This window comes from Lampetra planeri, chromosome 29 (assembly GCF_965212315.1).
Source record: "Lampetra planeri chromosome 29, kcLamPlan1.2.h2, whole genome shotgun sequence".
NCBI lineage: Eukaryota > Metazoa > Chordata > Hyperoartia > Petromyzontiformes > Petromyzontidae > Lampetra > Lampetra planeri.
This window is the reverse complement of record NC_136135.1, coordinates 1,979,565-1,996,237: the sequence shown is the minus strand read 5'-3', so window position 1 is coordinate 1,996,237 and position 16,673 is coordinate 1,979,565. Positions and strand designations below refer to the sequence as shown.

The 16,673-nt window shown below is 48.7% G+C and overlaps 1 protein-coding gene across 1 annotated transcript; it reads left to right on the top strand.

The window, feature by feature from the left end:
* The first annotated feature begins 3,006 nt into the window (after window positions 1–3,006).
* On the top strand, window positions 3,007–14,678 carry LOC144728569 (sodium channel regulatory subunit beta-1-like). Its single transcript, XM_078608094.1, has 6 exons — window positions 3,007–3,189; window positions 9,028–9,197; window positions 10,629–10,724; window positions 12,011–12,158; window positions 12,960–13,098; window positions 13,842–14,678. Exons 1-6 carry the CDS (start codon window positions 3,126–3,128, stop codon window positions 13,924–13,926), a joined length of 702 nt encoding a protein of 233 aa, XP_078464220.1. The 5' UTR covers window positions 3,007–3,125; the 3' UTR covers window positions 13,927–14,678.
* The last annotated feature ends 1,995 nt before the right edge of the window (window positions 14,679–16,673 follow it).

Genomic DNA, 16,673 nt, shown 5'->3' with positions numbered 1-16,673 from the left:
TGAAAAAAGAGCTACATAGCCAATTAGTAAGGTTTGTCACCTAAACAGAACATGCCAATTCGTTACTAATACTAGCTTCATGATGACACTCGTTGTAATTAGTGGCGAAACGTCGTACTCAGATTTTAAATGTTGTGGATTTGCTCTCCCACACACCGGTGTGCTGTACTAGTAACGAATTGGCCACGTTCTGTTTACGTGACAAACCTTATAAATTTGCTGCGTCGGGTGGTGTCGGGTTTAACGACACATTTATATATTTACACGTTCTAACCCAGACAACCCCTATATCATGGATGATATTGGTTACACAAGCCGACGTGTTATAGAGATAGCCAGTGCGAGACATCACATAATAGCAATGTTACATTTTAAGTTTTAGATGGAGAGGCGTGGGGGGGGGAGGGAATTGTCACACCCATAACTTGGAGGGTGTGAGCCTGTGACGTCCACGTGTGCCTGGGGGATGCGGAGAAGGGCTAATCACTTCCACCAGACAATTAACGCTAATGAGCGGTGCTGGCGAGTTGACGGGTGTTGCTTTTATGGATTCAGTCATCGACCCAAAAAGTTTCGGCCTCAATGTTTCGTTACGATGTTGAACAGCGATGCGACTCACGGGGAAACAACGACGGTGTTTTCGCGGTGGTATGTGATCTCGCCTATCACAATAACAAAAACCCATCTGCTAACCCAACGGCGTGCTGTTTAACAGGCCAGAAACCTGCTGACGAGACTCAGAAAGTCGAAACTGGCCCCATGCGTCAGACAAATGAAGCTGCGAATCAACTCCGCCCGGCCACCGATGTCTCCCCGGTGCTGATGTGCCGATGTCATCGCATCTCACCGGATACTCATTTAAGGTTGAGTCGACTTAGGGGGAGGAGGGGAGGCCCTGCAAGCAGCCGGTTTTGAGGAGCGATACCTGGATTTAATTTTCCACGTTAGCCGTGGAGAATCAAATCCAGGCATCGCTCCTCGCATTGACACACGCACGCCAACTGTGTCAAGCTTGCCCAGCGGTTACGGACTAACCAACGAATGGATATAAAAGTCAGTTTCCGCGTTAAAACAAAACATTACCGCACCTGCATTGAAATCAATAGTGTAGGTCTCTTCTCGACTGTGCTGATGTAGCGACCTCTAGCGGCTACATGGGTCAGGTGTCCGATTTCCAGATCAGCCAGGAGTTAAATTTCGATTTAAAGCTTTCGTGACTGCAGGGATTCATCTTCTTGGTTCTTTCGGTAAAGTCACGTAGAATGGAAATAATAAAATAATACAAAATAAAACATAATAAAATAATTCTCACGACGTTTCGGCCACAACGCAAGCAGCCGTCCTCAGGTGGAGAGCAGGTCTGTCGAGGAGACAGAGTCTGAATGCGGTAATGTTTTATTTCAGACTCTGTCTCCTCGACAGACCTGCTCTCCACCTGAGGACGGCTGCTTGCGTTGTAGCCGAAACGTCGTGAGAATTATTTTATTATGTTTTATTTTTATTATTTTATTATTTCCATTCTACGTGACTTTACAGCCAGGAGTTGGCTAGCGATGCCGTTCGTAGCAGCGCCCTCTAGAGAGAGAAAAATTCAACACCCCAGCGACGTTTCGGGCAATGCTCCTTCTTCATCGTACATCAATTATATGCCTTGTCTGTTAAGTTCACAGTGTTATTGACGAGTGTCTTGATTTTAGTTCACTTGGTTGGCAGCATTGCCAACGCAGTCCCACCAGATAATTAATCTTCCAAAAGTCGGGGCATTATCATTACATGATCGATACTATTCTCAGAATTGTTATTATACAAATAATAACGTACACATATTTGTTAACCAACTGCTGTATGAAGGCCTCGTCACCCCGTAACTGCCATGGAAGTTGTTTGGCCATACTACACCTCGTGTTAAGGGGCCGTTCATAAATGACGTCACGCAACTGGGGGGGGAGGGGGTCAGACATTTTTGACAATGTGTGACGAGGGGGGGGGGTTGAGAAATGTGACGTCATATCAAAATGCGCAACTTTAAATAAATATAGACAACACGTTACACTTAATTTAATAGACTTTTTAAAATAAATGTTATCCTACAACATCAGAGTGCAGCGCCACATTAAATACGCACTACAATGACAATAGTTTAAAGCGAATTAAAGCATGTTTTATTTTGGGGGGGGGGAGAGCTTTGTGACGTCATATTTGAGGGGGGGGGGGGTCTGACTTTTTGTGACGCCGTGTGACGAGGGGGGGGGAGTCAAAAATCGTCAAAAATCGCGTGACGTCATTTATGGACGTCCCCTAAGACAGCTGACGACCGCTGCCCAACACGAATGGTTGGCGCTTCTGCTTGCGAATTTGCGGTCATTCGTCTGGTGACAAGTCAACGCAGACAACCGGTGGAACAGTCGGGACGGCGTTGTGGGGAGGCAGAGCGAGAGGAGAATAGGAATAATATTGACGGCATTTTGGGAATAAGAAAAAAGAATCGATATTCATCGAATATTCGTTGCGTCGGAATATTTTATTGCGGGTGCGTTGGGCAGCAGAAACCGCAGGTGGAGCCACACCCCCCATCGAGCTCATTATCATATCCAGCAGCATCAGCTGCAGCTGCCACCCCACCTTCTACACCCATCATCATCATCTCGCTCTCTCTCGCAGCACGCCACCTTTAAAGGGGATACAGTACCCGGCACCCACAGCACACACAATCCCACAGCACACACAGTCCCACAGCACACACAATCCCACAGCACACAGCACAGACAAGCACACACACACACATTCGACACACGCTACACGCAGACGCGCGTCTATTTTTAATGCCCCCCGCGTGATTTAATATCAGGACCCAACCAGACACTCACGAATACGCGTGGCTGTGAAAAGGAGAAGGCAGAAGGACACCAATACAGACACATGACACAGGATATTGGGGCAAAGTGCTGCTCGGCTTGAACACGTACACACACACGTACACACACACACACACGTACACACACACACACGTACACACGCGCACGGATATCCCTATCGCAGGTGTTAGAACCGAGGCGCTTGAACAGAGCTGCTGGGCTCGTGCGGGATTCCTCATCCTGCTGCTGCTGCTCATTCTCGCCAGAGCCATGGCCGCTTGCTGCAGCGGAGGAGGAGGACTGATTGTTGCTCTCGCCTTGTGCCTTGTAGCCGGTACGTGTGGGTTCTACATCATCAGCATCATTGCACCCTCGTTGACATCAACATCAACATCATCCTCATCATGAACAAAACGAATGATCATCGTTTTCATCATCATAGCACCATCTTTGATATCATCATCATTATCCCATTTTACGTCATCGTTAATATCATCCTCATGATCAATCCAATGATGACAATCACATATTGCGTCATGATTATCACCATCATCACGACCAAGGCAATGCTAATACTGCTAATTATTGTGATCTGCATCGCACTCTCTTTGATATCATCATCCAATTTCACATCGTCATCGTCGTGATCATCAACATCATCCTCATCGTGACAAAACCAATGAGAATCATCATCACCATCATCCCATTTCACGTCATCATTATCAGCATCGCGACTAAATGAATGATAATACTAATTTTCATCATCTGCATGGCACTCTTTGATATCATCATCACCAGAGGTGGGACAAAGTCATTGTTATGCAAGTCCAAGTCGAGTCGCAAGTCATCAAATTCATGACTCGAGTCTGACTCGAGTCCAAGTCACATGACTCGAGTCCACACCTCTGATCATCACCAAATGAATAATCATCAATGTTATGATCGTCATCATCACATCCTCGGTGACGTCATCCTTTTCTACGTTATATCATCATTATTACCAACGTTGTTGCCCGCATCATTATCATGCAAGTTTACAAAACATAATCATGAATGACTCTTTATTAAGGCAGTGATGTCGTGGTTATCATGAGCCCGTTTCGTTTAAATATCACGATCGCCACAGGACATTATCATAGTTCCCATCAACATTCTCATCATCATCATAACATTTCCCATCATCATCGTCTATCTGTTTTCCTAAACACGACCATTCCTGTAACAGAAAGTCGGGACAAGTGCTGTTAGCGAGCTTCTATGAAGGCCGCCAAGGCACACGAGGTGGTCATCCGCACTCGCGGCCGCCTTTGTCTCCCCAGTGCTGATGTTTACACAACCACACCGAGTACTCGCTGTAAGGCTGAGTCTACCTAGGGGAGGCTTAGGACCGGTCCATATATCGGTCGTGAGCGGGAATCGAACTGGGGTCGTCGAGTGGGAATCGAACTGGGGTCGTCGAGTTAGAAGCGCATTGCGCTCACCACTCCACTACCGCTCCCCAATTTAACAACACGAATGCACATCCCCCATCACCACCACCACCACCTCATCACAGCCACCATGTTACACACACGAGGCCAATCACCACCATCACGTGTCAATGTGTCACACTCGCACCACCGACTTCGCTATCGCGGCAGCTCGGGATGCAGGGAGATTGTTGGAGGCCACGGGGACATTTGCGCAGGAAGGGGTCGGGCTGCATTCTGCCGTGGGGCAGAAGGAGGGTCACGCCTTGCCTGCCTGCTGCCTTCATGCCAGCCAGGGGCTTTTGTGCGTGTGTGTGCGTTGTAGATGTGTGTGTTGTTGTTGTTGACGATGCGGTTGCAGTTGTTGTTCTGGGTCGTTGATGATGAATGCTTATTCCAAAATACTGAGCCGTGTGATCACACAGAGAGAGAGAGAAGTCGTGTGAGATCTGGGATGAACTGGGGCGTCTCTGCAGTGGAAGATTCGAGGCGGGCGCAGCTGCCACTGATGATGTCTCTGATGCGCTTCCCCGATGCTGCTCGCTTGTGGTTATGTTTGTGATGTTTCTGCTGCTGTCCACTGCTGGCGTTGTTGTTATTGATTTTGTTGATACTGATACTGTACCGCATTGATTCTGACGCTGCCTCTGCTACTGCTGCTGCCCTTTCTGATATTGCTTCTGCTGCTGTTTCCCACCACGCTGTCCCCCCTGCAGTTTGTGTTTCTGCTGTTTCATTTGCTGCTGTTGCTGCTGTTGATTTTGAGGTGGCTTCTGCTGCTGATGTTTCTGATGCTACTGCTGCTGTTGTTGCTGTTTCTACTGATAATGCTTTTGATTATGCTACTGCTGGTGTTGATGGATATGTTTCCACTAATTCTGCTCACGTTACTGATGCTTTTTCTGGCGCTGCTGATGATAATGATGTTTTTGATGCCCTTTCTGATGCTGCAGCCAACTACTGTACTGCTGATGATTATGTGCCCGGGGCAGTTGATGCCACCGCTGCCGTTGAGATGCGATGTGAGAGATGGCCGGAACGACGGTCACGTGTTTTCTGAAGGCGAATGGATACTCGCCATGACATGTGATGGATGCTGGGGTGAGAGGTGTCCACCAGATGACAGTACAGCAAGTGGGATCATGAGCCTAGCTGTGCGGTGGGTCTTCTCCGGATACGTAGGTTCCCTCCCGTACATATGGAGCAAAGTGCTCATTGTTTATTTCAAAAGGAATTAACCAAACATCCCAGTGTATCAGAGACCTGAAAAATTGCCTTGAGACTCAGTGAGGCCTTGATGAAGGAGTAATGACACCTGGGTTACTCATTTTATCCACCCTGTGGGATGATTATGAGCGGACCGTGGTAACTCGGTGAACCCATTGATATAAATGTTTAGTATAGCCAGTTACCACTTACGGTCTTCCTCAGTGCACTGCAGTCTCTATTAGCGTTACTAAGTTAGAAAACCTGCATCTTCATGCATCCTCGTCAAATCCATCTCATCTTAGTTGGGCTTTGGTCTCTGGCGGGCAGTCATCGCCACCATCGCGCCTGATGATATTTGTCCACTCATAGTCATCGTTGACGATAAATGCACATTTTTGACTGTTTCCATCGGTAATCTCGTTAACAAATCCTACTGCAGTGTTAAGGCGGGATAACGTGGGGGTGGGAGGAACAGGATGAGGCAGTAACTCTATCATTAGCCAGAGAATTTGCCAAATTGGCCGTAGGAAAAGCCAGCGATACGATAAAGCTGCTGCCAGGATTATCCGCGTCTGTGAAAACGAGCAATTGGAGCACCGAAACCGGTCTCTTATGATGCTTTGGGTTCAATCCTCCGGCCTGAGTGGATCTCAGGCAGCTCGTGACCATGTGAGAACACTGAGCCAGAATCTTTGAGGACCTGGGTTTGAATCCTGGTGCCAGGTGCCTCCTTTGGAGGGCTGAAGCCTGTATCAGGAACACTGACAAAGCTCATTCGAGCTACGACTGTGTTCGATCTGTGAGTTTCCGCTGTGCATATATCCATAGACGTGTGATGACACATTCATTGAAATCAATTCTTATAATTATCACTCGTAAATGGGAGTTTACCAAACATCCAAATATATCACCACAGTGCTTGGGCAATTGTTGGTGCCGGTTGTGGTTGCCCTCCCACCTAAGGGGGCACACAGGAGTAGCAAGCTCTTGATGAGATTGTGCTTGTGGCATTGGCAGAGGTGTTGGGGTCAATGGTGTTGATGTTGGTGATGGTGTTGGGGGCTGTAGTGGTAGTGGCGGTGGTGTTGGTGGCAGCAGTGGGGGCAGTAGTGGCAGTGTTCACAGTGGTGTTAGTGGCAGTGGTGATGTTGGATGTAGCGGTGCTGCTGTTAGTGGTGTTAATGAAAGGTGGTGGTGGTGGTGGTGTAGGCGGTAGTGGTGGTGGTGTTGGCAGTGGCATTGATAGTGGCGGTGGTGGGGTTGATGGTGGCAGTGTGTGTGAGTAGAAAGCAAGGAGGGTGTGTTTGGTTGAACTCTGCATATCCGCTCACTGTACGCTGTGTATTTTGTGCTGTTCGTCTTGTGTTTCTAGCTCCGGGCTATTAATAACATCACAGCTCCTCCGTGCAGCACCTGCCATGTGGTTTCCCTCTCTCCTCAGGGCTTGTTGTCGTGAATGAAGATGATTGCAAATGCAATGTTGATTGCCATTGCAGGGACTAACCAAGTTTGCTCAATTTTACATCTCACGGCTGTACAAGAGGTCGTGGGTTTCATCCTGACCCTTATGCCTGCGTAGTGGGTTCAAACTGACTCGCAGATGCACTTTTTGGAGGCAACACGTTTATTTACATCAACACACGAACACGAAGGGGTAACTGCCCTTTCACCGAATAACAACCTACGCTGGTGGTCCACCAGGCTAACGACACTAATTACACTCGGAGTAGCCACAATGGACGGGGACCCCAGCTTGGGTCCAGGTCCACGTGTTGATGACTCTTCTTGGACGTCGGACGTGGAACGTCGATTCTTCAGGATGACAACAGCAGCCGGTGCCGCGCAGGGCTCCGGCTTATCACCTGTGTGGCGGGGCTCGCTCCGCCCCGAGCCACGACCACCTTCTCCAAACCTCGAGAAGGATCTCCACCTGGACACGTGATCACCCCAGCCCCTCTTTGGGGGTCCCCGGGTAGATACCTCCGGTCACGTGTTCTCCGGGTTCAACCAGAGTGCCATGGCCCCCTTGTAACCCCGTACCGTGCTCGGCACTCTCGCCCTTTATCCTGTAAGGGCTGGCACTGCACGCAGAGCGTGGTGCCATCCGTCACTGTCAGTCAGTGCTCACCGAGCCCCGCTAGGGCTGGGACTACAACCACCTTCAGCGTTGTCTGCTTCTCCCAGGCCGGCTTCACACGGTGACATCCAACGATGTCACTACACCTGTATATTTTGAGTTTGCTAGTTCTCCCCGTGGTCACGTGGACAATAAAAAAATAGTTTAGTTGATAAGAGTAGTTCAAAGAGACAATTTAAGCAATGAAGAAATAAAGAAAGTAACAGGGGTCACCAATGTTGCCCCTGTTAAAGCAGAGGGTAATTGAGTGGGAATGGGCATGGCCAGAAACGACTGACGAGAGATGAGAGACGAAACTGTCTCCGGAGTGGAGAAGGAGAAGCAGCAGAGGGAACAAATGCAGCAGCGATGAGGCGACATCACAGAGTTCAGAGTTCAGAGGCCACGGCTGGACAGGGACAACTTGGGGAAAGGAGGGAATGGAAGAGGATAGGGGCAGGCCTTTGCCCATCAGTGGCAAGTGACAGGCTGCCAACAACAACAATAACCTCCAACACACGAAAACAAACAAAGAAAACCATCCGCTGTGTAGCTTACAAAGACTGTTGGGGTAAATGGTGTCAGTGAGCACCTAAAGACATTCATCCTGCTCATGTTCGCGTGAAGTGTTGGTCTCATAACCCCACAACCACCCCGAGTGCCAATCCCTACTGAGTGTGTGTGTGGGCACAAGGTGTGTGTCTCTCCTAGGTCCACTCAGCCAAAGCAATATTGTTTTGGGTTGTGTCAACAAACAAATGGTGGGGCACGTGGCAAGGGCGGTCAGGCAAGCGTGGTGTGCGTGGTGTGCGTGGTGTGCGTGGTGTGCGATGTGCGTGGTGTGCGTGGTGTGCGTGGTGTGCGTGGTGTGCGTGGTGTGCGTGGTGTGCGTGGTGTGCGTGGTGTGCGTGGTGTGCGTGGTGTGCGTGGTGTGCGTGGTGTGCGTGGTGTGCGTGGTGTGTGGTGTGTGTGGTGTGCGTGGTGTGCGTGATGTGTGTGATGTGTGTGGTGTGTGTGCCGGAGTTGCCTTCATAGATGCTCGCTCACAGCACTCGCCCCAACAGTCTAGTTAGCGAATTTGTGTGTACGTGCGTCTGTGAGTGTGCCGGTGAGCGGTGAGAAGTAGTGTGGTGCTTAACGCACTGCGCTACAAACCCAGCAACCCGAGTTCGATGCTCGCTCACAATCAGCAGCAGTTGTCAATATTTTAACCGGTACTGGGCCTCCTCTAGGTCGACTCGGCCTTAAACGAGTACCTGCCGCAGTGCGTGACGGTGTTCGTCGGTGCTCGCTGACGGCCCTCGCCCCCGGCATTCTGCGTAAGCTACAAGAGGATTTGGGGGGGGGGGGGGCTCTTTCTTGTCTCTGCTTGACGCAGCAAGCCCAGCGGAGGCCGTGTGCGTGGAGGTGGACTCCGTCGACAGGGTGGTGGTGAACGACACGATCAAGCTGACGTGCATCTCGTGTCGCAAGCGGCAAGAGCAGGACGCCTTTGTGGACGTCACGTGGACGTTCCAGCCCAAGGGGGAGAACATGACGGCCGTCGACGTGAGTCACGCCTCCTCGCTCTGCTCTCTCTCCTCGTAGTGGATAGAATGCGGCTAGGTAACAGCACACCTGTCAACCCGTACGTTTCCCCCCGTATTGTTGTACAGGGCAATTGAGTGTCAATGGGGGCAAAATAATACACTTAATCGGTGTGCTTTCGCTAAGTTGTCTCCGTCTGAAGAAGGATGTTTGTGTTGCGCCCGAAACGTCGGGATTTAATTTATTTTTTAAAATACCTACATGACTTTACCGAAAAAAACAAAGAGTATGAGCAAAATAATGTCTATTTGTTTGTGTTTCTCCCTTGTGATGGGACGTTGTAGGATGAACGTTGAGATTTATAAGGGGGCACGGGGTGACCAATAAGATCTGAGTTGGTCTGTAAAAAGGTAGGGCACTGATTAGGGGTTGACAGGTTTGTAACAGTCATGTAGTGATGATTATGACGATGATAAATACAAACATCTTCCATACACTACGAGTAGAAGCAGTAGTTTTTTCACGTGCAGAAGTGTGGCATGGTGTTGAGTGGCGCACTGGAATGGTGTAGTCGTGTACAGAAGTGGTGTAGCGGTGCAGTGTTTGCATGTAGTGGTGTGGCGTAAGGGTGTAGTGTGGTCGTACAAAACCTTGACCTGTCCTAGGTGCGTGCGGATGTGGTGATTCTTTCACCAGTTGACCTCGTGAGCGTGCGCCAATGACGAGGTCGGTGGCTGTGGAGACTGTCAGTGGTGGGCGAAGTCTGCCGTGTTGCAGGAGAGTCGTGTGTCCGGGGTTCGTCGGCGGTCGTGTCTGGCGAGTGTCTACCGGGTGGGTAGGTGTCGGGCGTGTTTGGCGAGGGTCGTGTGGATGACTGGTGAGTGGTGACGTGGGAGTGGCCGAGGTGTCTGGTGAGTATCTGGCGACGGTGCGAGGTGGCGAGTCGTGTCGGGTGTCCCAGTGAGTGTTGAGAATGGCGAACAGGGAAGTGGTGGGGCCAGTGGTGGAGAAACCGGTGAGGAGAGAATAGTTGGGAGAAGGGGAGTGAGCCGATGTGGAAGATAACCTCGTCTGTAGGATGGGCTGCCATTTAGTTGTTATTAGTCATTGTTCGGAGTTAAAATATAGCAGCTCATGTAAGATTGTTTTGCCAAGCAGATTAAGAAAGTCATTGTTAAATATGTGAGAAACTGTGATATTGGCAGCCTTACCTGATATCATCATTGGGTGCCCCCTTCAATGTTTGTCTATCATTGTAATTCCAAACACACGCCACTCTACGCCTCTTTTCACACTTTTCAGCGTCGCGTTTTCTTTTGTCGGTGTCCACCATGTGTCTTTTTTAACCACTGCACCGTTTTTAATTTTGTTTTTCAAAAAAGCATTTTTTGTTGAAATAAAAAAAACAGAAAGCAAAGCCAACAAAAACCACATGTCATCCCCTGCGTGCAGATCCTGGTGATGAAACGGAATGGTGAGAACATTAAGGTCGTGAACCCGCAGTTTGAAATAGGGCGTATACGGCTCGCTTCGAGCAAGGACTACCAGGTAGGGCCACTGCGATATGGCGATCCTGTGATACATTGCACGATTCATGTTCCGTGATTGATAATCATAACCTCCGTACGGTAAAAAATATATCATTTCGGGCATTGTTGGTGCATGCCTGTAATTCAGTACTGTGAGGGTAAGGGTTGTTGGATCGCACAAATGTTGCGAAACTCCCTTTCTGTAGGCGTTGAGGAGGAGGCATATCTTTGCTCACCAGGAGAAGGAGGTCCAGCAAAGTGCGGGCTAATTTCCATCTGTCCCTTCTGTATGGGATAGAGGGTTGTCCCCCCATATTGGTTGAAAACACCTTAAGATGCAGAGGATTGCAGAGCTCGGGTAATTGTTGGCCCCGGCTCACTGTCTGGTGGCTTGCCTTCCAGCTGTTGTGGTGCCTGAGCGATTATGAGATTGAATTTGCTCGAATGACGATGTTATACAACACGAAACATTCAGAAGATTTTATATATACAGCTAAATGCCAAAAATAAATTAGTGCTTTTAATAATTCTCGGTGTAATTGTCGACATGGGTTTTGTACGATGTCATTATTTTCATGGTTAATTTCACGGTTTAACGTGTAACTGAGAGCATGTGCGTTGTAAGCGTTGTAGATGGTAAAATGTGCAGTGATGTACAAACTGAAGGCCGATAACACTTTAATATTGTATATAGAGGACGACAGAGCTTGGGGTGAAAGATTGGCGCTGGCGTGCCACCTGGCCACCCTTCCCGCTCGTCTCTGGTTCCTCCTCGCACCTCCGAGTCGTTGTCTCTCTTCGAGAGCGAGCGGAAACTGTGCGGCGGGTTACAAAGTAGAAATTATTATTGGTAAAAAATACAACCTATGGCTGGCTCATGAATAATAATAATTATATCTCGGCGAGTTTGGTGATTATTTCAGAGGCTGGCGGTTTAAGCACGGCGAAATCCCTGGTTAATCCTGCAGGGATATTAACCATCAAGATACACCATTAGCTTTTAAAGATCCTGTCATGTTCTTCAAAAGACAGTCGCCCATCTGTGCCGGCGTCACGGTCCAAGTGCTTCATTTTTTATGCAATTTCTCTCAAATTGCTTTTTCATTGGGAAGCCACGTAGAAATATCGCTTTGTCCTGCCCAACTAATGCCCACTCGCTGGCCCGGGCTGCGTTCACCACCCAGTGCCGCATAGGGACAGCTGCCAATGGGGGTCCCCTACCGCAGGGCGCCCCCGAGTTGGCCTGCGTGGCAAGCGTACATTCTAAGTGATGACGATGGTAACGATGATGCTCCCCACTAACAGGAGGTGTCCCTCGAGATCAACGACACGAGACTCGATGACATGGGGACCTACCGTTGCCATATCTACCGCATCCTCGTGATGCCCAACGTCCCTTACCCCCCTGAGTTCCATCTGACGAAGACCATCCATCTCACCGTGCTCCCCGAACGTGAGAAGCTGCCACACCACTCGCCACGACGTCTTTGCACACAGCGGCTGGATTAAGGCCTCGGGCTTTAGGGGGGCTGCAGCGCAAGGCATGGGACTTTGATGGTCTCCACAAAAAATAGAAGCAATTTTGAAGACACTTAATGAATTAGAATCTTTGCGACCGTGTGGATAGGAACAACGTGGTGAAGAAAGAGCGAACCATCTTGCCATGTCGCGTGGTCTGCGATGCAGGCACGTGATGGTTTAATCAGTTGAGCAGCGGTGCGAACGTGGTGCAGTTTAGAACCTGTACATGTTTTACACTTGTTTTCATCTCTCATTCTTGGGCAACGCTTTTATCACTTTGGCCCGTTTCAATTGGGTAAGTCCCTTATAACAACACAACTTCATTATAAAATTTCCTTCATTTTGGATCTCCTATGTGAGCTTTAACTGCGCCAGAAATCCCCCATCACATAAAATGTGGTTCTACGCTTAATTTCGCTACGTGCCAGCTCTAAGAATTCAATATTGGTTTGACTGCCACGCAACGGGCGTTACTCTGTGGCAGAGCGGGTGAGAACGTGCTGCTCTTGAAGTGATCTCAAATGTAGCTCTGTGATGTCCACTTCTGCGGGTCGTTCTCTAACACGGAGACTCGTAATGCTTAGCGAGAAATCCAACTGGTTACTTCAGCTTATGACAACATGCCAGAGTGCAATTGGCATAACACCGGGGGGGGAGGGGGGGGGGAATAAAACAACAACAGCAACAACAAGAGAGAGACCGTGGTTTTTATTCCCTGTTCGCTGTTGCGCAGCCTTCATGGACGTGACGGCAAAGGTGTCGGAGGTGATGATGTACTTCATGATCGTGGCTAGCACCGTGCTGCTCATCTTCACGCTCATCACGTGCTACAAGCAAGTGAAGCAGGCTGACATCGACAAGCGTAACAAAGTGTGAGTGTCACACCCAGCGATAACACACTGTGCACGTTATGCATTCAGAAAATGTGGCGAGGTGTTAACTCTCTTGCCTGGTGTGCAGGAGGTCGTGGGTTCGATCCCGACCCTGATGCCTGCTGCTGTATATTTGGAGTTTGCGTGTCTCTCTCCCCGTGGTTGCGCTGATTTTTCTCCGGGTCCTCCGGTTTTTCCCTGCACATTTTGAAACATGCGTTTCAGAATGTTTGCTATAAATTTGCACGTGAAAAGCCACTTTTTTGAGCTATAATTTGTGGCCAGGTCGCTTCTGAAAAAGATCTGTATATAGCTCAGTGGGCCTTACCTGAGAAAAATAGAAAGTTGTTTTAGTTTAGTTTTAGATTGATAATGATGAGGTCCACACAGACAGGCTCGTCCGTGCTATTGACGAAGGTTGGTGAACGTTTTACCTGCACGGCTTGAGTTCACGTGCTGGAATAAAACTGGGAGCATGTCCGGTATGACACTCCACATCAACGAGGGCAGTGTCGCAAACCCCATCGTAGTACGATCCCTCTCACTCTCCCGCCTGCGCTCCCCGCCCTCGCCAATCCGCTCTGACCAGCGTGCGCTGGAGTACGGTCAAATACCCCCCCCTCCCCCGGCGAGGCGTTGGAGAGGCCCTTATCCAGCAGCGGATGTGCGACGGGGTCTGTCGATGTTGCACGCGCACGCGTGAGCATTCGCTCCTCCTTTTCCCCTCTCCCGCCTCGCCGCAGCACGGACCTCTTGGTCATCGCCCCGGTGAACAAGGAGAACTGCGCTGCGGAGCAGGCGGAGGAAGAGCTCAAGGGCAGCTCCTGAGCCGCTCGTGCAGCCGCCAGGAGCTGGGACGCCGCGAGCGCTGCTCTCTCACGGCACGGCGGGGTGGGCGCCGTTGGCATCGCCATTCGTCGGCTTTCCAATGTTTATTTTTTTATTTTTTTCCTTCTTCCCTCCCCACACTCACACTCCCACATATGAGATGGAATGCGTCCGAAAGGATGTCCACCGAGGTAGATGGAGCGATGAGATCACGTCGTGTGCAGGCGCTGGGTGATTTACTGTATCGCATGATCGTGAGAGATGACGACGACCAGGCCTTAATTTAGCAGTGGATTAAAAATGGTTGATGATAATGGAGCACGAAATATTCTATACAAAAATATTACTTGGAATTTATTCGAAAGTGTATTCAGATGCCGTTGAAAGAAACGTATCCTAATGACCTGGATAAAAAGGTATTTCCGTTAAATATTAACGCATTTAGGACATGGTGAATAGGAAGCATAAATTGTCTCCATCTGACGAATTCCATCCAATCACAGGCAGCGCATATCAGGTTGCTGTGAAACGGTGCGTAAAATTGCAGAAACATGTCACAGATTTGATCCAATCACAGACCTCTTTAATCAGAAAGCACCTGTGGGGAAAAAGTCATGATTCAAAGTACACCAACACTAGTAAACCCTTCATAAGAGACAATTCTGTATTGAAATGATAGAAACTTACTCAACTCACAGATATAAAAACAAAGGTGATTTTTATTTAAATCAATAAAGCGTTGATTTCATCTGCTTATTACCGGAAACCCGGTAAATGTTATCACTTTTAGTCATTTTAATTCTATTTTGTATCCTCACATCATTTGATCTTTCGTTGACTTCGTAAGCGGGATGGAATTGCTTTGCCTCCCCAAACTTATGTTTATCTTTAAAATATCATACACGTGCAGTCAGCGACTTCCGACACGCGTCTAGTAGAGGGCTTCTTATTTATTAAGAGCACACAGGGCGATACGCTTCGTAACGCGGCTACCCCTAGGCTGTCCAAACACGCAGCCCATCTCCGTCCTGCGCTACGCTGGCTGGTTGACGAGCATAGCGGCGGCGACGGAGCTGCTCTTGCAGAAGAACAACCACGTGGTCGAAGACGAAGAGATGACGATGGCAGTGACGCAACCAGGACCCAGACCCCACACTAACAGCCCGAACCAGAGGTTCGATGCACCTTAAATCTGCCTGCCGTGGCCAAGCTCCACCTCTGGCCACGCCCCCTTTCTAGAACCTTCGGGTTGGTTCCCGGAGCTTCTCGACTGACTCCACCCTTGACCTTTAACCCAGATACCCCCCTTCATAATAAGGCATTATGTAATGCAGCTATAACCGTAATTACCCTTACAGGCCGGCAGGTGTCACCCGGTCATTACACACGTATCAATTACATTAACATCATCTTCTTGGTTCTTTCGGTAAAGTCACGTAGAAGGGAAGTAATAAAATAATAAAAATAAAACATAATAAAATAATTCTCACAATTATTTAATTATGTTTTATTTTTATTATTTTATTACTTCCCTTCTACGTGACTTTACCGAAAGACTTTACCGAAAGAACCAAGAAGATGAATCCCTGCAGTCACGAAAGCTTTCAATCGAAATTTACATTAACATCAGAAACATATTTAACTTGTACTATGCGTGCTATGCACACTACGCAGAGGTATGGTATATAAGCGGTGCTCTTTGTGTGGCTACGAACACACGCATAGCACTGGCCAGTCAATGATATCTGTATGGCTTAACAAGACTATATTTATCCAGAGCCTTTGTGACAAAGCCCAGAAAGCGATGAGCAATGAGCCAAAATATTTATGCACTCATGAGATATCAAAAGCAATCTGATCCGTAACTCCGGTTGCAAACCATACATTCGGTTTCATATGTGCATTGAAGATATTTCATGAACACTCTGGGCAGTTGGAGGTAGCCGGGAGTCGGAGACACTGAATGCCGGCATTGCTAAGAACCTGGGTTCAATACGAATCCAGCTTTCGACTGCCCGGGCCACAATGATTGCTATTAAAAAAACATTGCATCGTGTCGAAATGGGATTTTCACTTGATTTGACCAACATTCTAGTTCTGGTATGCAATCACATTCAATGCCACTGCCACAATAGCTCACCGTCTCGTGACTTGATACTGATAGTACAGTTGGAATACAATTGGGAAAGAGGAAAACGCACTTGGTTGTGCAGCTTGAGAGATGATCGTGTTCAGGGGTTTAGGTTCCATGAGTCTGCTCTTGAAATTCGAAGATGGCCAAGTCCCACTTGCCCATTTCAATCAAGTCCTACTGGCTCTTGATCACTGAGTGGCGGGTGAGCGGGGGGGGACTTGAGGGGTCGATTTGTTGGTGGCTATGCACACCTGTGACTCGGCGAGGGGCTGGTGGATCACGTAGAGATTTGCGAGACTCGCCGGGCCGATGACGTGGTGGCCACGAGATAGGAGAGCAAATGGGGCTGTGAACCCATCTGTGCGGACGTTTGAATGTTACCCCCTCCCCCTACACGTATGAGTGGGTTTTAATAATTAAGATGCCTCCGATGTGCAAAACAGGTCGTGGCCAAACGTCCCAATGCAGGATCTTCGATAAAAAAAAAAGTATTGAGACTCGGCAAAGGTTTCCTGGATTTATAACTGGAATTATATTTGTGAGCACAGGAGTGGATTGCATGGATCAGATTCACTGGGGGTTTAAACGATACGGCTGGATGGTCTTAACTCGT